Source organism: Cupressus sempervirens, chromosome 3, assembly GCF_028749045.1.
Source record: "Cupressus sempervirens isolate cs-2001-9-10 chromosome 3, ASM2874904v1, whole genome shotgun sequence".
Taxonomy (NCBI): domain Eukaryota; kingdom Viridiplantae; phylum Streptophyta; class Pinopsida; order Cupressales; family Cupressaceae; genus Cupressus; species Cupressus sempervirens.
In genome coordinates this window covers 455949675-455975121 of record NC_143120.1, presented here as the reverse complement: position 1 = coordinate 455975121, position 25447 = coordinate 455949675, and the positions used below count along the sequence as shown (strand labels likewise).

Sequence of the window (25447 nt, the reverse complement as noted above, 5' to 3'; positions counted from 1 at the left end):
TATAAGATTTGAAGAGTTTCTTGTGACCAATTATGGCCATGCACAGCACTCCTTTCTTGTAACTGATGGAGCATGCAAGAGGTCTATTTTACACTCCCCGCAGGCTCTCTTGATTTTCATTTTCTTTCACACTCGATTGCTCTAAGTTAGCGAGCAAGAAATCTTTCCCATTACTACAACTTTTTTCAGAGACTCATTACCATACCTGTTACATATCACAATACCACAACCTCAAGATCAATCACGCCATTGTTAGCGGTACAAGAAGCTCCTTTTAGTGTTGAACCTTGTGTTGTCAGACCACGACAACTGATCATAACCATCATTCTCATGTCATGCAATCATTTACTCAAGCTTCTTTTTATATATATTTATGTCTTTTCCCATTGTTTCAAGATGATTTTCCGTGATTAAAATGAATGACTGTGGTGATAATGTACATCACGATCATGGATAAGCATGCTGATCGTAACCAAAGGCTTAAAGTGTATTGATTCTGAAAACATTTGAACTACTTCATCTTATTATAATTTTTTATTCATGCATATGGGGTGCTATCATTTATACAAACCCGCATAACCATATAAGATTGACTCCATTGTAATTGTTTAACAATCACTTGTAAAATGCATATGTACATTATACATAGAGTTGGTTCCATTATATTTCATGAGGCCTACTTCTGATTTATACAATGGTATCACCCATATGCCATTGAGATAAGAATCAAATGGGAGGAAGTAAATTTTGAATGAAAAGTTGTATGCATTTTTACCCAGAAATCTCCCAAGATGCACCCAAAACTAGAAGGGAAAAGCATAAATGGGTGAAGAGGAGAAGTATCCCTACAATAACAAATTGAATGTCAATAACGAAAGTAAATAAACAATTAAAACTGCTTAGACCAAGTCAGCTCATGGTTGTCCAAAGTATATTCAGCTATTGAGTCGAGTAGTAGTGATCGGGCTTATACAATGCCCGTCTAAATCCTTGGCCAAGGTAGGTTAGAAGCATGCTTGCCCCGATTGATCACTAGAGGTTAGGGTGCTAGCTAACAGAGGGGAGATTGTTGGAGGAATTCCACTACCTTGTCTATTACTTATAGCAGTCACTCCAACACCAGAATGCTTAGGTGGCAAACCCCGGGGTAAGGAGGGCCTTTCTCGTATGAGATTGTGTGAGGATATGTTAGGATCTGGGGTTGGGAGGTTAAGCCTAAGCCAATGCTCCTCTTCACCAGATGTCGAGGCTTGCACAACACATTGAATGTTATTTTGACTCATGTATGATTCTTTATCTTTTGCTCGTTCTTAGTTTCATTTCATGTTACCCTTGAGATGCATGTGTGTGTGTGTGTATGGTTTCTATCAAGTGTAATTGTAGAAGTAAGTTATTGAAGTTATATTAGTTCCCTTCATATGAATCTGAAATAGTTGTTACTTCAATTCTGTTTACTTACTCTTGTGAAATGAAATCAGTTAATAGTTTTCTTTGAAGGAAGTAACACATATAACCACTGTTATGTCTTTCTGTTATGAAAATCAGTTATTTTTCTAAATATGTTCTCTAAATTCCAGCCTATCATAAATTGTATGTTACTGTTGCCATATGTCCATGGAAAGGATTTCAAAGACTAAGCCATTCCCATTAATGACCACTAGAGGGATATATCTTACTCATACTTTTATGATTGATTCTATAATCCTATTAACAGAATTCAAAAGGGAAATTTGATGATAAGGTGCCAATGGGATTTCTTGAAGTTCTAAAACATTACAATTTATTTTGATTCTTTACAGGATTTAATGGCCTTATTTTTATTTTTAATGCTTTTCTAGATAATTTAAGTGTTTATTCCTATTATGTTATTAACTAAGTAAGACTATAACTTATAAGACTTACCTTTAGAGTGCAGAAATCTGAATTTAAGTCATAACCTTAGGCTGATTCTATCCAAAGCAGTCAATTTGTCGAGTTAGCAATCATATCCTAGACGATTTCTGGACCATTGATTTACTAAAAAGTACCCAAGTTTCCATGTGTCCATGGAAAGGATTTCAAAAAATTTCAACAAATTTCTGATTTCAGAATAAATTTGACCTAAATGAGCAAAGAGGAATTGAACAACAAGAGCAAAGAGCCTGTTTGATAGCCATATTAGAGCTGTGACAGAAAAACTGCATTAAGTTTTGTACAAAATTTGTAAGAATGGATGTACAATGCCTATCTCCTCAAATATCATGTGAACAACATACCTAAAAAGCACGGTTATGTGTATATCCATACAAAGAAAGAATACGAGACATGAATTGGGACATTGATGAAGGGTTCTCCCCTTAATACCATAAGCACATAACAGAAACAAAGAAATAACAACAATTTGTGAGAATAAAAAATGGGCTTCTTATTATAGCCACAAATGCAAAATTACATAATTCAGAATTACACCATGCTAACCCACATGGGTGTCTGGGACGTTGATGAAGGTTGCTCCCCTTAATACCATAAGCACATAACAGAAACAAAGAAATAACAACAATTTGTGAAAACAAAAAATGGGCTTCTTATTATAGCCGCAAATGCAAAATTACATAATTCATAATTACACTATGCTAACCCACATGGGTGTCTTCACTACAGTAATTTGCAAGACAAAGCTGCGAACTATCACCCAAAGCTGTCCCAAACAATGTTCGGGTATTTCTTAATTAAGCAATTTAATGCCATCTGAGAAGGTTCTAGACACTTCAATTAATACCTAGGGCCGGCAAACCCTAACAATACATATAAAGTCCGCCAAATACATTTTTGGCATTTATTTTGAAAGTTTTTGCCGGCCCAACTTCAGAAGGCCATAACTCTCGAAACATTGTTCCGATTGGCTATTATAACCACTTTTCGAAAACCTTAGTTTCTGATCTATAGGCTCTATTTAGCACAAGTGCCCATCCATCAAGTTCTCGGGCCTCATCTGGGCACATTTAGGTCTTCAATGGTGAATTTGGAGTTTATATACCAAAATTACAAACCAAAAATCCGCAATAAATCCATAAATATACATGATATGGCACTGAGCCTCAACTGGTAGGCTGATATATCCAAGATGAGTATCCACCTCTCCAATTAGGACATTCTAAGCTTGTATGACTAACTTACTAAGTAGCAAGCCTCCATAGACAACAACTCTACATTGAGACAACCCTTATTTGCTCTTACACCCAGGATGCTCCTGTATTAGACACCTAGGGTAATTTGAGAAGTGACCTCGTCACGTCTCGTCACGTCTCAAGTGTTTAGAGGAAAACCAAGATAGTTCACCTCCTCCCTTGCTAGCCATGATGAATCTTCTACTTGCCTCCCTTTCCATTTGACCAGGCATTCTTCATAAGTTTTGTTCCTTGTACTTTTAACAACATGATTATCCAATATCTCCTCAACCTCCTTTGTAGCTAGTGTAGGAGCACCCACATAAAGTATTTAGGTCAAAGTTTTATATAAAGTATTTAGATCAAGTTTTATGCATGAGCCGACTTGAGAAATTTATCTTGATTTCATCATTAGGATAAGATAATTTTCTTGGGATTTGTACAGATCATTGTGGGGTCATTCTTCCCTATTCTATATTAATCTAGAATTTTCTATATTGTAATAATCTAGAATGTTCCGTAGACTGTCATAAAAAGTACAAATAGAGTTTTTAGGTTTAGGTTTAGGTCAAGTTGGAGAGAAGTTTCTGGATACAAAGTTACGAAGAGAAGAAAACTGTAGGAAGAGCTAATGTATGTATTGTTCATTTGATAAATTAAATAGAAGAATTTTATAATCTATCTCTTGCTGGTGCTGGTTCCTATTGTGTTTGCTTCCGTTGCATTTATCTCTGCATCATTTTTGGTATCAGAGCTTGGGGAAAGCTCTTGAGGCAATTAGATTTTATGTCTGGATCGAAGTCAGAAGCTGAAACATCAAACATGGTCACCAATGCTGAATTGGCAAAGAAGATGCAAGAACAAGAGAAAATCAATTAGTGGTTATTAGATGAATTTGAGAAGATGAAGGGCCGGATGGAAAAGAAAGCAAAGGTTTCCCCAGAGCAAGAGGAAGAAGGGGAAGAAGAGGATACCCCAAAGCAGGAGGTGGTTAACTTACCTGTAGACCAAAGATACTTTATAGAAGCCTTTGAGAGAGTTGGTAAGAAGGATGCCAAAGGTGACCTACCCATCTTCTCAGGAAAGATGGATGCTGATGTTGTTGTGGATTGTATAGAAGCCCTGAACAACCATTTTGAATGTGAAAATATAGCAAAGAAGGATACGGTAAAAATTGCCAAGTCAAAGTTGAAGGGACCAGCCCTCACTTGGTGGAATTTCATTCAAGGAGAAAGGGTCAAAGAAGGTAAGAACATGATAACTTCATGGGAAAGGATGTGTGCCAAGGTGAGAGAAACATACTTACCTGAGGATTATGAAATCCAACTTCATTGAAAGAGACAAAGTTTAAGACAAAAGGAGGTAGATGTCATTGCCTATATTGAAGAATTTCAAAAGTTAAGCCTGAAGTCAAAGCAGAGTGAATGTGAAAGTATAAAAGTTGCTAGATATCTCAATGGATTGAGGTTGAACATTGAAGAAGAACTTAGTTTATTATGTCTAGATACAGTATAGAAATGTTATCAACTAGCATTGAAGGTGGAAGCCAAATTGAAAAGAAGGCAAGAACAAAATAGCAGAGGAGGAGGAAGAAATCAAAGGGGAAGAGGAAATTTCCAAGGAAGAGGACAAAACCATGAAGATCATAAGGAGATAAAGCAAGAAACCAGTCAAAGTGAAGGAAATTTTAGAGGTAGAAGAGGAAATTCAAGAGGTGGATTTGGTGGTAGAAGGGCAAGTTCAATTGTTTGTTTCAATTGTAATAAGGAGGGACATTATGCATCTAGGTGTCCAGATAGAGCAAGTCCAAGTTCACAAGGCGAAAGAAGAACACATTTGGTACAAGATGATGACTACCAAGAGAAGGAGATGGCTGACTCAGATAGTGTACTTGAAAGAGGAGAAAGTTTAATGATGAGAAGAACACTTTTGAAAGTGCCTACTACCATGGAACCACCACAAAGGAAAACTATCTTTAGGACTGCTTGCAAATCTGGAGGTAAGGTATGTAAAGTCGTTATTGATTCAGGATCTACTAAGAATTTAGTTTCCCTTGAGATGGTTGAGAAGTAAAAACTTAGGAGAATACCTCATCCTTTTCCTTATAAGGTTTCATGGCTAACGAAGGGTCAACAAACTCCCGTAAATGAGCAAGCATGGGTTGATTTTTAGATTGGAAAGTATAAGGACAAAATTTTGTGTGATATAGTTGATATGGATGCATGCCACCTATTATTTGGTAGGCCCTGGCAATATGATTTACAAACACAACATGATGGAAAACTCAATATATACAGCATCAAGAAGGATGGAAAGGTGATTAGATTGATTCCATTTGCTGATCATGAGGAAGTGGAAGAAAATAAGGAGAGGGAAGCCAAAATTATGATGGTTAAAATAAAGGAATTCTTACGAGACATGAAGGATGAACCTAAGCCTTGTTTTCTTTTGATGCCTAACCCACAACCACAAGAACTCATTGGAAAAGACAGAAAGGAGGTTGAAACAAAGAAGGCAATTCCTAATGAAGTGAAAGAACTTTTGGGTAAATATGAAGGTTTGATTTCAAAAAGTATGCCAAAATCTTTACCACCTGTACAAGACATTAGTCATTGTATTGATTTCATTCCTGGAGCTACTTTACCCAATAAGGCTGCATACAAGATGACACCACAACAAAATGAAGAGATTGCCAGACAAGTAAAGGAGTTACTCGATTCTGGCTTGATTACAAAAAGCTTAAGCCCATGTGTTGTACCTGCTGTTTTGGCACCCAAGAAGGAACCTGGAGGTTATGCATTGATTCTAGAGCCATTAATAAGATTACAATCAGATATAGGTTTCCAATGCCAAGAATTGAAGATTTGCTTGATTGTTTGGGAGGTGCAAAGTATTTCTCCAAGATTGACTTAAAAAGTGGAAATCATCAAATAAGGATAAGAGCTGAAGATGAGTGGAAGACAGCATTCAAAACTAATGATGGATTATGTGAATGGAAGGTAATGCCATTTGGACTCTCTAATGCTCCTAGTACTTTTATGAGACTTATGAATGAAATACTCAAGGACTTCAATGGCAAGTTTGTCATAGTATATTTAGATGACATATTAATTTTCAGCAAGACAAAGGAAGAACACCTAAAGCACATTGACATGGTTTTGAGAAGACTTCACGAGGAGAAATTGGTAATAAATTTGGAAAAAAGTTTGTTTATGCAAGAGGAGCTGACATATCTAGGTTTTGTGATCTCCCAAAGTTGCTTGAAGATGGATAAAGAAAAAATAAGTGCTATGCTATCCTGGCCCCCTCCAAAAATAATTGGAGATGTTAGAAGCTTTCATGGTCTTGCTACATTTTATAGGAAATTCATAAGAAATTTCAGTCATATATGTGCTCCTATGTTAGAAAATTTTAAATGAGGAAGGAAGTGTAAGTTTGCATGGAGTCAATCAACAAATGAAGCTTTTGAGTTACTTAAGAAAAAGGTTAGTGAGCAGCCAATTCTTTCTTTACCTGATTTTAACAAAGTTTTCCAAGTAGAATGTGATGCTAGCAAGGTTGCTATAGGGGCAGTTCTTAGTCAAGAAGGAAAACCAGTGGCTTTCTCAAGTGAAAAACTCAATGAAGCCAAGCAGAAATAATCTTTATATGACTTAGAAATGTATGCATTGGTTCAAGCTCTCAAAAGGTGAAGACATTACTTATTGCCAAAGGAGGTTGTTGTGTATGCTGATAACCAAGCACTTAGTTTTCTAAATAGCCAAGACAAATTAAGTCATAGGCACATGAAATGGATGGAGTATTTACAGGCCTATACTTTCACCATCAAGCATAAGAAGGGCATATCAAATAAGGTTGTTGATGCTCTTAGTAGAAGGAATTTGACTGTCTCCCAGATACAGCTAGAAAGTGTGGGAATTGAAGCACTCAAGGACATGTATGTAGCAGATCCAGATTTTGGTGACATCTACAAGGTATGTATGGAGTTTGGTAAGAGATACCATGCTGATTTTCTTGATTTCTTGATACAAGACAGACTTCTTTTCAAAGGAGGACAACTATGTGTACCCAGGTGCTCTATGAGGACAAACATTATCAAAGAGAAGCACAGTGGAACAATGGGTGGACATTTTGGTTTGGATAAAACCTTAGAATTGGTTAGAAGGTACTACTATTGGCCTAAACTTCAGACTGATGTGAGAAACTTTGTGGCAACATGTATGATTTGTCAAAGGGCCAGAGGAAGGACTACAAATGCTGGGCTTTATCAACCTTTACCAATACCATCTAGACCTTGGGAAAGCATAACGATGGATTTTGTAATGGGGCTGCCACGAACACAAAAGGGGTATGATAGTGTATTTGTTGTAGTAGATAGGTTTAGCAAAACGGCTCACTTCTTACCCTGTAAGTCAACCAATGATGCTTCTCATGTAGCAAATCTCTTTTTCAAGGAAGTCATAAGAATTCATGGGCTACCCCTCAATATAGTTTCAGACAGGGATGTGAAGTTCGTAGGACACTTTTGGAGAACTTTATGGAGGAAACTTGGAACCAATTTATTATTTTCATCAGCCTACGACCCTCAAACTAATGGCCAAACAGAGGCAGTTAATAGAACATTGGGCAATTTGTTAAGAACACTCACAAGACAACATGCAGCAAAATGGGATGTAATCCTACCCCAAGCTGAATTTGCATATAATGACTCCATCAATAGAAGTACAGGAAAGTCACCATTTCAAGTGGTATATGGAATTCATCCTAGAGGGATTTTTGAGTTAAAAGATATGAGTTCACAACAAGAAGTTAGTGCCCAAGGAGAAGAATTTGCTACTGCCATAAAAGAAATCCATGATGGAGTCAAAGCACAACTCCGAAAAACCTCTAACAAGTATAAGAAGCATGCAGATCAGAAACGGAGACACTTAGAATTTGAAGTGGGAGATTTAGTATGGGCAAATCTCAAGAAGGAGAGGCTACCAAAAGGTAAATCTACCAAACTTATGTTGAGAAAACTAGGTCCTTGTCAAATATTAAAGAGGTTTGGACCAAATGCTTATGAGATTCAATTGCCACCTGAGATTGGCATTTCTCCCATCTTCAACATAGCAGACCTCACATCATTCAAAGCATCCATTGAAGAAATTGATACAGGATAGATTGCTGATACAGAAGACATTCAACGTCTACCATTTAAGCAGACACCACAACTAGACAGGATACTTGACAGCAAAGTCATTAAGCAGCGAAGAGGAAAGGAGTCCAATCAATATTTGGTAAAACTCAAAGGTTATTCGGATGCAGATGCTGTGTGGATGACTGAACAAGATATCAAGAAGCAAGGTACCACTCTACAAGAGCTCATCTCAAGTGGGCTTGAGATAAAATTTCCTGAGGAGTATGGTGCAGAAGCACCCACATAAAGTATTTAGGTCAAAGTTTAATATACAGTATTTAGGTCAAGTTTTATGTATTTAGGTCAAGTTTTATGCATGAGCCGACTTGAGAAATTTATCTTGATTTCGTCATTAGGATAAGATAATTTTCTTGGGATTTGTACAGATCATTGTGGGGTCATTCTTCCCTATTCTATATTAATCTAGAATTTTCTATATTGTAATCATCTAGAATGTTCTGTAGACTGTCGTAGAAAGTATAAATAGAGTTTTTAGGTTTAGGTTTAGGTTAAGTTAGAGAGAAAAGTTTCTGGATACAAAGTTACGAAGAGAAGAAAACTGCAAGAAGAGCTAATGTATGTACTGTTCATTTGATAAATTAAACAGAAGAATTTTACAATCTATCTCTTGCTGGTGCTGGTTTCTATTGTGTTTGTTTCCGTTGCATTTATCTCTGCATCAGTAGCCAAACTAGCTGTTGGAATACTCCACTGCAGTTCTGCAAATTCAGCTCCATCACCTCCTTCATAATACTCTGTCAAATCTAACATATTAAATATTGGTGAAATATTCAATTCTGAAACTATACTCTTTGGCAGACCATGTAGTCTCACCACTTCTCTGAAAAACAACTCTGCCACATGAACATCACTAGTCTTATTGCAGGGAATAAAATGTGCCATCTTTGAAAATCTGTCAACCGCCACAAAAATAGAATCATGCCCTCACTAAGTCCTTGGTAATCCAAGAATGAAGTCTAGTCTAACATCCTCCCACGGCTTCTCTGGTACAAGTAATGACTGATACAACCCCATATTCTGCTTCAATCCTTTTGCCATCTGACATGCTCTGTAACTTTTTACAAACTTCTTCACATCTTGCTGCAACTGTGGCTAATAATAGTTCTCAACAACCATAGCAATGGTCTTATCTCTCCCAAAGTGTCCAACCAATCCTCCACTATGCTTCTCCTTGACAATTCTCTCTCATTGAACTTCTTGGAATGCACAACTGGCTTCCTTTGAACAACATACCATCTTGGATTATGAAATCCAACCATTTCGTCCTATCAAGTGTAACAAGGTCTATACAAGCCTTCCATGCTTCACCAAAATCAAGATCCTCTGGATACAAATTACTGAGTTCCTTGAACCCAACCACCTCAATTTGCATTTCTGTCAACAAAAGTTCTCTTCTACTAAGAGCATCTGCAACTCTGTTAGACTTCCCATTCCTGTATTTCATAACAAATATATAACTTTGCAAAAACTCAACCCACTTCAAATGTCTTTGATTCAATTTTCCTTGACTATTCAAATATTGCAAAGCTTGATGATCAGTATACAAAACAAACTCCTTTAGAAGAAGATAGTGTCTCCACTTCTTCAATGTCTGAACTATAGCATAAAATTCCTAATCATAAACAAAATATTTTCTTTTGGCATCATTCAATTTTTCACTAAAATGAGCAATAGGTCTACCTTCTTGGCTCAACAACTCCTATTGCAGTACCACTAGCGTTACAATCTACTTGAAACACTTTGTTAAAATCTGGAAGTGTTAAAACAGGTTGCTCTATAACTTTCTGTTTCAACAAATTAGAACTCTTATCTGCTCCTACATTCACTTAAATACTTTCCTATCTCCTCTCATTGTTTCAGTCAAGGGGGCCCACAAATACTGCTAAAACCTTTTATGAGCTTTCTGTAAAAACTAGCCAATCCATGAAAAGATCTTACCTCTATAGAACTCTTTGGAGTAGGCCATTCAAGGATAGCCTTAACTTTCTCTAGGTCCATTTTCAGTCCTTCTGCTAAAACTACAAATCCTAGGTGCACCAACTCCTTCACAAAACTACACTTCTTCAAACTTATCAGCAACTTTTCTTCCCTGAACTTATCAAACACCTTTCAAATATGCATTAAATGCTCCTATAATGTCTTACTAAAGATCAAAACATCATCTAGGTAAACAATGACCAACTTACCCAGAAACTCCTTCAGTACCTCATTCATGAATTGCATGAAAGTGCTTAGTGCATTGGTTAGCCCAAAAGGCATGACTAAACATTCGTACAATCCTTCCCTTGTCTTGAAGGCAGTCTTCTACTCATCACCTTCTCTGATGCGAATCTAATGGTATCCACTCTTCAAATCTATCTTTGTGAAATACTCAACTCCACTCAAATAGTCTTTAATATCATCCATCCTTGGCAATGGAAATCTATACTTGATTGCAATCTTGTTGATAGAGCGAGAATTTGTGCATATCCTCCATTCTCCATTCTTCTTTGGTGCTAATATTGTTGTTACAGCACTCAGACTCTCTTGAATCAACCCCTTCTGGAACAACTCATGAACTTGTTTGTTCAACTCTTCACTTTCTGCTGGTGTCATTCTGTGCACTGCCTTGTTTGGCAAACTGGATCTTGGAATCAAAACCATTTGGTGACTAATCTTCCTCACTAGGGGTAATCCATCAAGTACATTATCTGACACAAAAACTCTCCCAACATATCTGCAACTTCTGTAGGTACCTCCTCTACTTCTTTACCATCTTTTGGAATTATAGCAAAAACACATATGCTCACGTTGCATACCTTGGAGAAACTCCTTTCCATCAACGAAACATATTCTGGCAATACTACATACCTTTTCTTCATTCTCCTTCAATGGCTTCAACTTATGTTTCACTTCATCCTTTAACAAAGTGTAGGTATTTGGTCGCTCATCATGTACAACATACCTGTCAAACTGCCATGGCCTACCCAACAACATATGACAAATGTCCATAGGTATGATATTACAAAGCACCTCATCCTGGTAGCTTCTGATCTTGAACTTCACCGAGCATTGTGCACTGACCATGACCTTGTGGTCATCTTGCACCCAAGCAATACAATATGGGCGTGGGTGTTTCTGCCTCTTCAACTTTAATTCTCTGACCATCGTTTCTAACACAAAATTGTCAGTACTTCCACCATCAATGATCACTTCACAACACTTATCTTCACATTTGCACCTTGTGCGAAACAAGCTCCTTCTTTGATCAAGTTCATTCTTGCCACTTAGCAGAACTCTTATGTTAACTAGGACCTCTCCTCTTTCAGCATCTTCAAAATGTGATGATCTAACATCTTCATCAACATGCACAACTCTGGCCTAGCCTTTTGTTCTTCGATCGATCCTTGGCGTTGGGAACATTTGAATGCTCTATGCCCTTCTTCTCCATAACGAAAGCATTTTCCATGAAAACCTCCTCTTCCTCTTTCTCTTCCTCTTTGCTCTCTATTATTCTGGTCATGGAAACTATTGGAATTATTTCCCCTTTGGTTCTGACTGCTACTTTCAGCCTCATCCTTGTTCTTCTTATTCATCATTTCGTCTTCCATAAGATCATCTGCAAGATCTTTCACCACGACCTCTACCACTATTTTTGTTATCAAACTTTTTGCTTAGCTTCTCCTCAACTCTTAGGGCAAACTGGTACACCTCCTCAATACTGGTCACTCGAACAAGACTCAGCTCCTCTTGAATGTTTGGCCTTAACCCATTAAGATAACGAGCCACTTTCTCCTTATCATCTTTTGCATGGCCAATTTTATAATGAGAACTCAGTAGAACTCTTCGGTATAATCTTGAACAAATTTTCCCACTTGCTTCAACCCTTGCATTTTTTTAACAGAGCAAGCTCATATTCCACGGGAATGAACTGTAGCTTCATTTTAGCTACCATCTAATCCCATATAGTGATTTTGTCCTTTCCTCTTTTATTTCGCTCCAACTAGATCTCCTACCACCAAATCTTTGCATGACCCTTCAGTTTGGCCTTCACAAAATTGACCCTATCCAAATCTTCAACATCTTCATATTCAAAGTACTCTTCTAGTTCATTTGATCCACTCAATCAATTCCTCTGGGTTGAGATTTCGCAAAAATGTGAGAACATCAAACTTAGGTCTCTTTCCAATACTGGAAATGGCCTTAAAAAGCTTTGCCTCCTCTAGGTTAAGAACTTCCTTTACTATGGCTTGGTTCACATTTCCTTCTTCTGTTTCATCCTCCACGCATCCTTTCTTGCAATGCTTGCATTTGCCTCTGGAGGGTTCTAAAATCCTCAGGTATAACACCTTTGACTCTTCCACCACGCTTTCTTCGTGGAGGCATTTTCGCACCTTTGCTGAACCCTAGTGCAAACTGCCTCATAGTTGGCGATTTGTCTACACGCACAGCCCAAAACACGATCCTAGTGTGAACTGCCTCACAATCGGCAATCTATCCACACATTTAGGAACTCCATCTTTGACACCACTTGATGAAGGGTGCTCCCCTTAATACCATAAAGGCGTAATAGAAACAAAGAAATAACAACAATTTGTGAGAACAAAATATGGGCTTCTTATTATCATCGCAAATGCAAAATTACAGAATTTAGAATTACAATATGCTAACCCACATGGGCACCTTCATTAAAGTTATCTGCAAGACAAAGCTACAAACTATCATCTAGAGTTGTCCTAATAAATGTTCAGGCATTTCTTAAATAGGCAATTTTATGCCGCCCAAAAAGGTTCTAGACACCCAAACTTAATACCTAAGGTTGACAGACCCTAACAATACATATAAAGTCAGTCAACTACATTTTTTACATTTATTTTGAAAGTTTTGGTTGGCCCAACTTCGGAAGGCCATAACTCTCGAACTGTTGCTCCTATTGACTATTATAACCACTTTTCGGAAATCTCAGCTTTTGATCTACAGACCTAAGTCAAACCAAGTGCCCATCCGTCAAGTTTTTGGGCCTCATCCAGCCACTTTAGGCCTTCAATGGTGAGCCTACAGTTTATATACCAAAATAACAAACCAAAAATCCACAATAAATTCATAAATACACATGATATGGCACTGAGCCTCAACTGGTAGGCTGATATATCCAAGATGAATATCCACCTTTGAAATTAGGACATTCAGAGCTTGTATAGCTGACTTACTAAGTAGCAAGCCTCCACAGGCAGCAACTCTGCAAAACAACCCTTATTTAAACAATTGAAATAAAATACTTTTGGGTTGATGTAAGATTGCTCTTACACCCAGGATGCTTCTGCATCAGACATGGTAACTCATACTTTAGTGGCAACTGTCACAACTGCCAAAAATAAGTGAAAAAGTAGCATTGACGAGGAGTTATGACGTGCTTTGAAATATAGCAACTGACTAGGCCGAAGTTTTTGATAATGAAAAAACAGAAGTTTCCAATGCATCATCCGAGATTCACAATATGATATAGTGACCCATATCCTTTTGGATCAGTCACCACTCCTTATAGAACAAAGGTTCCCATTGCCAGAAAGTTTAACATAAGATGAGGGAGCTGATTTACGACCTGCACTTCCATAAATCATATTCCCTTGGAACATGACCTCTGTTGACAATCTAGAAGAGATAGTTGTCTTGTCTGTTTGACACTGGCATCAATGAATGATCCAACTCCATTGGAATGTTACATCCAGATTTAATTTTTGCTTATTGAAGTGTCTCTGAAACACCTAAAGCATTCGACAAAGGTATTATGGAGGCAATAATTCTACATTTAAGACTGGAAGTATCCCAAGCTATATCAAGCTCTAATGAATTCTCTCTCACTTGCTTGGTGATGGCATGGGATGTGTACCTAAGAGACTAAAGCTTGAGGTAATGTCCTGTCAATCTCTCCTGCTGCAGGTGTAGCCAAACTCTACCACTGACCTAAAGGGTGGGCAGTGACAGATGCTTATCATAGCACTATTTGTCATTTGCAGTAGCATGCTGCAGACTGGTCTCAATTTGTTCATAATTATGCCCAATGAATTGAACAACCTTCTTGACACATCTATTTGTGTAATAGTTCTTCCTTCCTGGTCTAGTTTAAAAATATTTGCATTTACTATTGATGCAAATCTGGTAAGTTGTGGATATTTCTATTTGACACACAAATCAACAAGAATGTCTTTTCTATCTGTTACCTTTTTGATATACTGTTTATGTTGCATCACAATAGGCTACATTTTGACTTATTCAATTGCAATGCTGCCATATCCAATTGGTTGTTAAGGTTTTAGTAAAATATCGTTTAGAGCAGAATCTGCAAGCTCTTGTTCAGAATTGATTTTACAAATTATATAGTGCCCTAGACTAATAGAAAGGATGATTCACACATGGGTTCCTGACATAAATGTTGAGTGTCAAATAGTAGGAGAAATGACTCTGCATTACTTGTCAAATGAGAAAATGAAGCTAGTCTATAAGAAGTACAAATGACAAAGGATTGTCAGTGAGCTCAAAAAAAAGATTGACTAAAGAATTAAGCAGAAACCAAAGTGAAAACTCACCTCTATGGCACCAGACACTCCCGGAATGGATGACATATCCCCTCCAACAACTTTCAATGTAAAATCTAGCTTTTTCTGCAACCATAATAGCATTTACAATTAATAAATGCATCCATAATGTCTTCAACCACAAATAGCTTTCAAGCATAATTAAAAAGCCATCTCATTTATCTTGTGCACCACCTCACCTTCTCCCGTAAAGAATATGTAAGAGCTCCAAAGCATGGGATCTCAGCTGCTAAAGGTTTAAAAATCAGCCGAAAAATACCAGTGAAACCCACATTCTTGACCTGAAGAGAAATAAATTATTAACTCTATTTCTTCAAATCCCCTCCAAATGGAAAATTCATAAATTTGTAAGGACAAAATCACAGGAGAAATTTAGATATAGTAAATACCGATTGAATACACAAACAATTAGGAGCAAAGGAAAATGGATAAGTAATTTTAAAAACCAATATTTTCGAAATGAGGAAAAGTGTCATAAGAAGGCATTCTTCTTAGAAAATATAGGTCATATGATACAATGAGAAAATCAGAAAAGAAGTTGAGAAATATTTTAGAACTTCTGAACTGAAGAAAGATGACAACAACAGCAAGAAGGAAGTGCTGAAATATACTCCAAGAAATCTATCATAAAAGGATAACAAACTGTTCATGTTAAGTGGCTCCAGAACCCCAAAAGTTGTGGTAGGTCTAGGTGCAGAAGCAGCCCCAAGTTCAAGAGAATTTCAAGTAGAATATTTCCACAAGTTTCACTATCTTGCAGGGTTGGAGATAGTATAAGAAATTACAGAGTCAAGAAAAAATCAGCTCTAAGAAACGAAAAGGCTTTATAAAAACTTGATCCCCCACAGAAAAGGACATGAAATTTCTTGACGTTGTTAGACCAGTCTCTTTAGATCAGTGTTACCCCAGTACTGAAGTACGTCGGCACAAGGAAGGTGCCAAAATGAGTTTCCGGGACACGGGGAAGATGGGCTTCATTTTTGGGACAGCAGAGGGACGGCAGCAAGGGGAGGACAAGGCAGGGAGGGATGTTGTATAGTATACACATAGAACTTGAAATGCTAGTTATGAAATGATGTTTCAGTAGAACATAGCAAATTAAAATAATTGAACATAGCAAAATTGCAACATGAGCTAGAACTATAGAACATTGAACATAGTACATACCCAATAGTAATATTCAAAAATCAAAATCAAATAGAAATTCAAGTACCCATCCCAGCAGCAGCATGGTTGCGGAATGGCGGAGGTGGGGATACTTGGGTACTCAAGCACCTGGTGCGGGGATGTCTCAGGGACAGGTACTTCGAGGTTTGGGAGGAGGGTGCGAGTCCTCGTGTTACACTGCTTTAAATACATTTATAAAATTCTGACATAAGTAACAGCAACTAGATTGAATTGAAAACTATTCATTGGATCCTACATAATCCAAGGAATTCCTTGCCTTCAAAGTATTACAAGTAAAAGATCAACTCAGTCAATGTAGAGTACCTATTCTGCATTGTAAGATGTGAAAGGAAATTCAGGAAAGACCGTTAAAATAGAAGGATAATGGGTTGGCCTGGAATATGTAGACTACAGGAATTTGGCCAAGCTTTAAGATCGGAATTTGATTCCACCTACACAATTAAGTCTATATATAATACTTTGGAATCCATGCCAAGAATGCCATTTCAGCAACTTTTAAGGAAAAGGAAAAAAATTTCAGCCTAAAGTTTGACATAAATAGATGGAATTTGATTAAGATTGCCATAAATAGAAAAGTGAAATTAAGAAGATGATCTTAAGTATTGTTCAATATCTAGGCCATTCGATCAAATGTTAGACCTTGTGTCCTGGATACTCCAAGTTTTGAAGAAAGATGGCTCATAGTTATCATGTTTGGACTTTTGCAACCTATATAAACTCACTATGAGGACAAGTTCCCTATTCCTATTATTGCTGAATTGTCAAATGAGTTATATGAAGTCCTGCTGTGCATTTCACCACCCCCTCAAAATGTGCATTCCTGCTGTGTGATTGGAGGAAAATTTGAAATCCTCGTCACAGCCAATTCCACCTTATATGGAGTTAGAATTTTAAAAACTCATTGGTCACCATTGGATTCCGCTAGCTGTGGAGGATTTTGTCCTCTTCATAATGCAAATTCCATTGTATCCAAACCTTATAATCCTCTTTGAGGTCAGATTCCGCTAGGTTGAGAGGATTTTCTTCCCCAGCAATCAACCAATATTCCACTCCTCATTTTGCACAAGAAGAGAATGGAGATTGCAATCATCGGAGGATTTAATTGCTGGAAGATTATAGGGACAGAGGATTTGATTTTTTCCTCCCAATCTCATCCTTTCCGCTCAACCAAAGATCTAATTATTTTTAACCAACTTTAGAAGGCCTTTTTTTCAATTTCATAGTTTTTGAGGGTTCTTTTTTAGTTAATTTAATTTTTTGGGGGGTAAGTTGGGTTGGCCCCTTATGAGGAGTCATGCCTCACCCTTAGCATCTCCTATATAAGAGAGGTGGATTATTTTATTTTACAGCTCCAAATTATTGACTTAGGGTTTCAAGTGAGGGAGAGGAGGACCTGGGGGATTGGAGGTATTTAAAATTTGAGAAATTTAAAATAGTTCTTTGATTTTCTTTTACTAAGGTGAAAATTTATTAAAGGAGAAATATTAGTGCTTTTTTAAATTATCATTTTTCTGACTTTGTTTGTTTTTTAGTTTTGATTTTCTTATATTAAATAATTGATACATCGAAGGGAAAATTAAAACAAATGTCTTTCTCTTAAGTGCCATGAGGATTTAATTAGATTATTTCTTTTAATTTAAGTTTTTATTTAAAGAGGCTAGTAAATTTAATTTGAGAGTGAATTTGTATATAATTAACAAAAACAATTTAACCTTTTTTGACATTCTTTACTTAGAGAAGATTTTAAAAGACTATTTTCAAATCTATAGTAATAAAATACACTGACATACCAATTAATAAACTCTAGCCTATTAATTTTAATTCAAATTGATGAAAACAATTTTAATTCTAGTGGGCTCATAAAAGGATTTTGTTTTGGTAGACACAAACATGTTAGGAGCTAAAGCCAGAGGTTTGGTAGGATGAGGATGATGGCAATAGGATGCTTGAGACTCCAAGTTGAAGCTTCAGGATGACTTCATGCTCAAAAAATTCAAATGTGGAGGACTCAACATCAAGGTTATCAAAGACAAATTTGAAGATGAAGATAAAGTTCACAAGGGGGGTGCAAGTGCAAATTCAAGTCAAGGCCATGAAGAAAATTCCAATTCCAAGCATAGTCAATTATAACATGCCAAGTGTCCAATTTTCTCATTGGTTAGTGGAATCAATGTAATTTTCTTATTGGGCCACTATGTGATGCCCTCAAGTAATTGGTTGTAAATTTGGCAACCCTAATTAAGATTTGTAAGAAGAAAGCTCGACCCTTTATCTTGAAACGGTCTTGGCCCTTCATTGTACGTGGACATCTATAAAAGGCCAAGACCTTCTCATTTGTGATTCATTAGTTTAGAAGGTGGAATTAGAAAGCTAAAGTAGAGCAGGCTAGATAAGGGAGAGACTTGATCAAATTGTTGCTATGATGCTTTCAAGTAATGGATAGTTCATTGTTGGTTCTTCATGGTGAATTACTCCTATTGCTTTGAAGTGTTGCATGGTATCTTCAATCTTTCACTTGGAGTAGATCTATTTTCATGTTGAAGTAGTTTAGTTGGATGAAAGTATTTGTGAATGTTTGTTTGATCGACTCAAACAAATCAAGGCTAGTAGCCTCTTGCTAATGGTAGAAGCACCTTGTGTGGTGAGTTGATGATTGATGCAATTAACTCCAATTGATGTTCAATCCTTAGTTCATATTCATTTAATGGGATTGGAGAAAAGATATTAATTTGAAAACCATTTAAGTGTTCATTAGAACTTAGAAGCTTGCACTAGGTGGGTGGAGTCGCTGATCAAGCTACATCCAATAGAGTCCAAGTTCATTCGCGATTCCTTTAATTCATAGTTAGAAGTAGAAATAGAAGTTATGAGTTGGAGTTGGAGTTGAAGTGGAAAAGTTGAAAAATCCAACTACATTTTCATTGCACATTGTGAAGCAAAATCTCTAGGAGTGCAAGAGTTGATATCCCTTGAATGAATAGCGTAAGTTCCTTTGCGATAACCAGCATATCACATCATAAAACTGAGTGAAGTCCACGATTACAAAGGGAACCTTGAAGTTATTCCATAATATTACTTTGCAAGCTTAGCATGGCAGATGCCCTTATATCAAAGGAGGATTGAGTGTTTGGTGTTTCTCCTTGAAACATTAAGTATTTGATTCTGCATGTTGGCGTTCATATATTGTATGGTTGAATGCTTGTTTGGTTGTATTATAATTGTATGGCAGACATGAGAGATCACATTGGCATTTATCAATCAAAAGAAGACAACTAGGAGTCGAAAAGTTATGGTCAAGCAAGGAGGGAAAGCCACTTGCAACATGAGCTCAACCAGAAGTTGTGTTCAACTATTCAATCACGAAAAGTGTAATACATATGCCCTTCTCACTTATCCCTACCAATGCTAAGCAACCATTGAAGAAGCGGCTATAAAATCAATAATCAATAATACCTTCAAAAATCTATTCTAAGTCATCTCCAACAAACAAGTCAAAAGATAGTGAAATTGACACCCAGCATTGCATCCTCAGTTAGGTTTGTATTTCTATCAAAATAAAGAGCAAATGCCCTTTATTTTTAGCTATACAAGTATCTTCAATGTTTAATATCTGACTCATAATGCATACTACAACAAATGATCATTTTTCACCAGGAATACTGATGCTGCAAGAAGTATTTAAAGCATTGTTGTTGATGAAATGCATTTCAAGTTGTGAAAGGCCATCTCCAACAAACAAGTCAAAAGATAGTCAAATTGACACCCAGCATTGCATCAGTTAGGTTTCTATTTCTATCAAAATAAAGAGCAAATGCCCTTTATTTTTAGCTATACAAGTATCTTCAATGTTTAATATCTGACCATCATAATGCAGACTACAACAAATGATCATTTTTCACCAGGAATACTGATGCTGCAAGAAGTATTTAAAGCATTGTTGTTGATGAAATGCATTTCAAGTTGTGAAAGGCCTCTAGTGATTACCTGGATAGGAAGTGCCACGCCAATTAAGGTCATAACATCCAGGATAATGCTAGGATTACCATCCCATTGCAATTCTATCTCCATAATGACTTCCTTGTCATTACTTTCAACAATTCTAACTCCTGTAAAGCAACATATGAATCAAAGAAATTTCTTGTGGATTTAACTAAAAGTTGATTAGCATAAAAATGTCACTATTAACTCAGTCTGGAACAGAAATTTCCCTCTTCATTGAATGATTCTAAGTTCTAGTATTATTTATTTTATCATTAGGAAAAATAGGAGACACAAGTATCTAATTCAAAATCTTAAGAAAGATAAAATCTCCTCAGCTTTAATGAAGGCTTCATATCCTCAAAAAACTATTTCACATCCTACCACTAAAGTCTGTTCATATGGATATGAGTAGCCAACTGGTATCTTGACCTTGACAGTGCTCCTGAACATTGTGCTTTAAATAAATATACATATCTGAACTAGCCAAAATATGCTAGCTACTGGGAAGTTTCATGTCTAAGTAAAGTGACACACTAAAATCTCCTTCAAAAGAATATTTCAAACAAAGAAATAATTGGTTGAGGTTCAACAAAATGTCTTAAAGAATATCGATAGCTAAATAGTATGGGTTGAATGCAAACCTGTGAACTGTGGCGCAACAGTACCAAGGGTAAGCTTTGAAAATGTGAGAGAAGCCAAAATGGCTGGTCTATATTGCTCTAGCACTGGTTCTACTAACGTTTTGATCATTTGAGATGCTGCCTGTTGCATAACACTAAGTATTCAAAAACTGCAGTAAAACTAACATCTATAAACTCTCAGATAAGAATCTGAAATGCAAGCACAACCACTGAGAAAGATGAGAATGCAAATCGTTGAATTAATTACCAAAGTTAAATATATCATGAATCAATTATCAAATTTAGAATTCATATTTAAGTGCAATGAACATAGAGTAACCCAAGAATTAAAAAAAGGAGAGCTAATACAAGAGCAAATTACCATAGCAGCATATTGTAGTGTACCTTATCAACATACGGCCACACCACTGTTAGCTGATGGTTTAACCAGTTTAACTGTATTAACAGAAAAGTACAGATTTATGTCATCATCTGATCAATCCCATCAATATACATAATACATTTTGTTGTCACATTCATGTTCTTGATAGAGACCCACAAAAGAGATCACTCAAGCCACAAAGAGTTGTTTACCTTTTGCATGTTGGAAAAAACAACCCACGGTGGGAAGAACTCTTTTGGAATTATCCTTCTTGCATCTTCAACCGTTAACTTTGATAGAGCTGCAATGTTCATGGCCTGTAACAAACCTTTGTTAGCTAAACTTCCTCGATGTATGCTTACATATGTAAGAAGAAAAAGCAGAGAGAAAACAACACACAGAATAAACTTTTTAAAAGATATCATTATGCATAAAAAGTCAAGTATGAATAGATTGCATTAGCATCCGTGGATGACCAGATGCGATCAATGAGTCTGCAATATAAATCCTTCTGCATTGCATTGTATATTAGACAGAAAATACAAGTACATTGACATTGCACTGGGATTAGCCAAATTCTGTTCAAGTATTGGTAAAGAAAAAAATAATATAGGTTGTCAACGTGGCTCATATAGCAAACCATTCATCTTCAAATTGGCGATATAAAATAAGGTTTGAAGATATGTACAAGCTACCCAAGAAGATTACTTATAAATATGGATCCTTAAATATGGAATGTTGCATCACTGTGTAATAATTTGCCGAAAACTCATTATTTAGTTTATTCTCATGTTTCAGAACAAAATATTTGGAGGAAAAGCATGTGAAGTGCCCCGCATATGATATTAAGCGGTGAAAGAGTTCCTGAAGGTACATATCCCTTTGGTTGGTTAGATAAGCCATGTAAACAAGAACGGGAAGGTAACGAAAGAATGAACACCCCGCATAGGCTGAATGAAAAGATGACTATTTAGATCAAAAAATGGACTGCAATTGTTGTCAGCTAGTCTAACGATTCGAACAAAGGAAGTTTCCAAGACTTATATTGAGTAGAGCAATATTCAAGATGCGAGTGTTGTGGGACCTTGAGGTGAACTGCAATAAGTTTGATGAGAAACATCGTACGCAACAGAGCAATGGCATTATAATATATTTCAAATAGATCACTCATCCCGATTTTTCCTGATAAAGGAACTTGAAGTAAGATCCAGAACGCCATTTCTTCAAAATTTCTATACTATTTTTATGCAGTGACCCTCTGGCAGCAACTTGAGGCCTAGAGAAGCCTAAAATCTTTAATAAGAATAGCATGACAATTTAGCATTGCTTTATATACAAAACGCAACGAAAAGAATTAACTAACCAACTGGCTTCGTCGTTTGGCTCGCGTGTTCTCCGCATGGACGAAGGCAACCACAAGTGCAATTCCGACGATAAATCCCACAACAACGCCTGTGATGAAGGCCATCGCATCCTTCCTTTCCCTCCCCTTCAAAAGAACTCTTCTGCTACAGCAACGCAAAACCCCTCTTACAAGGCAAAACTGGAACCAATGAGCGCTTCGGCGACTCAAAGAGGCTCAGGTGTTCCCCCAACAAAGCTAATATTCTTGAGCTCTGGGCATAACCGTCTCAAACGCCCTGCCCTGACTCATTACGAAAACCGCCAAAACTAACATTTTTAATCGCTCTGAAACACCACAAACTAAACCTAAACCGCTGTACTCGAGAGCTTACCTCAGCTTACCTACCTTTCTTAAATGCCACTCAAACAAACCTCTCAATTTGTCTCCTAAAAACGGACCATCCCACTTTAATACAAAAGCAAAGCCTCAGCTGATTCTTTTTCACTGCAATGCCTCCGAATTCGCGAACTGGAACTCCGTAATTCACTGAGCTTTAATGGCCGCCCAGGGGTTTCAGACCGACCTTAGCGCATTTAAAAAATAATAATTTTCAATCTACAACGGACAAAACAATTCCACGGGCCAATCGGACCACCAAAAGACAAAAGTCGGTTAGGTAATACTTGGAAAAACCATAGCTTTGTAAGCTCCGCCCAACGGGTAAAAACATCTACAAGAAAGCAGAAAGTCGACGGAACTTAGCGATAATCTAATAGTCAAAACCTCAGGATTAAGCCGCCTGGCTTTGTAATGGTCGAAATCCACCGAAGGAGAAGTTAGCTAAGATGAAAAGAACACTAACCAACCTTTTCTCAAAGGTCAAATTCTCATCAGCCGAAAATGACGGCTTCGTCTGTAGATCTGTAATGTCGACCCAGTTTTAAGTTTAGGTGTTTATATATTGAATTTAAACATTGCGTTTTCTATGGATCTGTAAACATCGACACTTGTCACATTGAAGTATGCATCTTAAATTCTTAAACTCTACTATAAGTTATTAGGTGTCTCCAAAGTGCATGTTTTACAGTATTAAATTGTTATGGGTTTTTTTTATGGAAATAAGTTGAATCTAGATTTTATATGATCGATTCCAAATTTAGAATTTTAATTATCTTTACGAAGGGTCTTAAGTCTTTCAATGTCCTTTTTCTATAATTTATTTTCATATATAGGATATTGTGAATGAATGAATGAAAGATTTTAATAATTATTTATAAGGTGAAAGTAATCTATAAGACTTGTTAGCATATTTTTAGAAAGGAGGAAGGAAACTTAAGCAAGTAATAATCTTTTGACTAACTTGTCTCTTTGTCGATGGATTTTGATTATTAGATTTCTAGTGTTTCCTAATTGTTTTTCCTCAAATATGTAGTTCAAGCCGAATTCCTCCAAAATATTTGTATGTCTGGATATGATGTCATTGTATGTCAAGCACTCCATGACAAAATGGTGTTCTGTCGCAAAGCACCCCTATCACAGAATAGACATGTCTTGTTTTCCCATTCCTCTTTTGACTCTTGCCACCTACCCATTTCACATCTCAATGGATGAGAACCAATTCTGATCTAGGTAATGAGCATTTTTGCTCTCCATTTAATAGTAGCTCCTATATATGTTCTTCCCTCATGATTTGTTGTGGGATTAAACTCCTTGATGTAATAAGATTTTTTCCTCTCATTGTTTCTTGACCATATGATACTTTGAAATTTCTCATGAATATACTTTTTTATTTCTCCATTACTAATCGAGCACCAATGAATGTTAACATCCTATTTTTTCATCCAATTTTCCCTACAAGACCAAAGGTCTAGGGATCAAGTGATACAAAGTTAATTAATTGTTATGTTTCTTTCAACGTCACTCTTCTATGGTGCATCTTGATTCTTACAATATTGTGGCACCTTGTCTCCTCAAAGATCTCATTTACATGTTTATATTAAATTTATGATTTTTTTTTGTTTGAAAATATATAAGTTAGGATATACATGTAAGCATCTCTATTTTATAAAATCAATTATATATTATATTTAAATGAATGAATTTTAATTATACCGATGAGACCAAGGGTCTAAGGGATCAATTGATATGGAGTTAATCCATTTTCAAGTTTCTTTCAATGTCACTCTTCTATGATGTATCTTGATACTCGTGATATTGTGGCACCTTGTCTCCTTAAAGACCGCATATATATATATATATATATATATATATATATATATATATATATATATATATATATATATATATATATATATATATATATATATATATATATATATATATATATATATATATATGTCACATTGAGACATTCTTCTTAAATTCTACTAAAAGTTATTAGGTGTCATGAAATCACTATCTTTGATTGTCTTATAAATTGATATTGATATTTTAAAGATATATGATCATCAAGATCTTATCTTTTAGTTTCTATATTTTGATCGATTAACTTAGAAGATGTCAATTATATACATGTAGGCATCTCTATTTTATACAATCGATTATAAATTATATTTAAATGAATAAATTTTAATTATACCCATGAGACCAAGGGTCTAAGGGATCAATTGATATAGAATTAATCCATTTTCAAGTTTCTTTCAATGTCACTCTTCTATGATGTATCTTGATACTCATGATATTGTGGCACCTTATCTCCTTAAAGACCGTATTTACAAGTTAAAATTAAAATTATATATATATATTTTTAAAAAAAAGTATTATTATTATTTTTTGAAAATATCTGCACATGTCACATTGAGACATTCCTCTTAAATTCTACTAAAAGTTATTAGGTGTCATGAAATCACTATCTTTGATTGTCTTATAAATTGATATTGATATTTTTAAGATATGTGATCATCGAGATCTTATCTTTTAGTTTCTATATTTTGATCAATTAACTTAGAAGATGTCAATTTTATATATATATATATATATCATTTTTAAA

At 36.1% G+C, this 25447-nt stretch overlaps 1 protein-coding gene across 1 annotated transcript in view; it reads right to left on the bottom strand.

The window, feature by feature from the left end:
• Positions 1–23488, bottom strand: part of NTMC2T2.1 (Calcium-dependent lipid-binding (CaLB domain) family protein) — a 31420-nt gene extending 7932 nt beyond the window's left edge. Inside the window, exons 1-7 of the mRNA XM_089820275.1 lie at positions 22456–23488; positions 21305–21409; positions 21116–21166; positions 20732–20852; positions 20094–20215; positions 15101–15202; positions 14913–14987 (exon numbers count right to left, since the gene is read on the bottom strand). Of these exons, the coding sequence (XP_089676401.1) occupies positions 14913–14987; positions 15101–15202; positions 20094–20215; positions 20732–20852; positions 21116–21166; positions 21305–21409; positions 22456–22560 (681 nt within the window). The 5' untranslated portion in view covers positions 22561–23488. The remainder of the gene's footprint in view (positions 1–14912; positions 14988–15100; positions 15203–20093; positions 20216–20731; positions 20853–21115; positions 21167–21304; positions 21410–22455) is intronic.
• Between the last annotated feature and the right edge of the window lie 1959 nt (positions 23489–25447).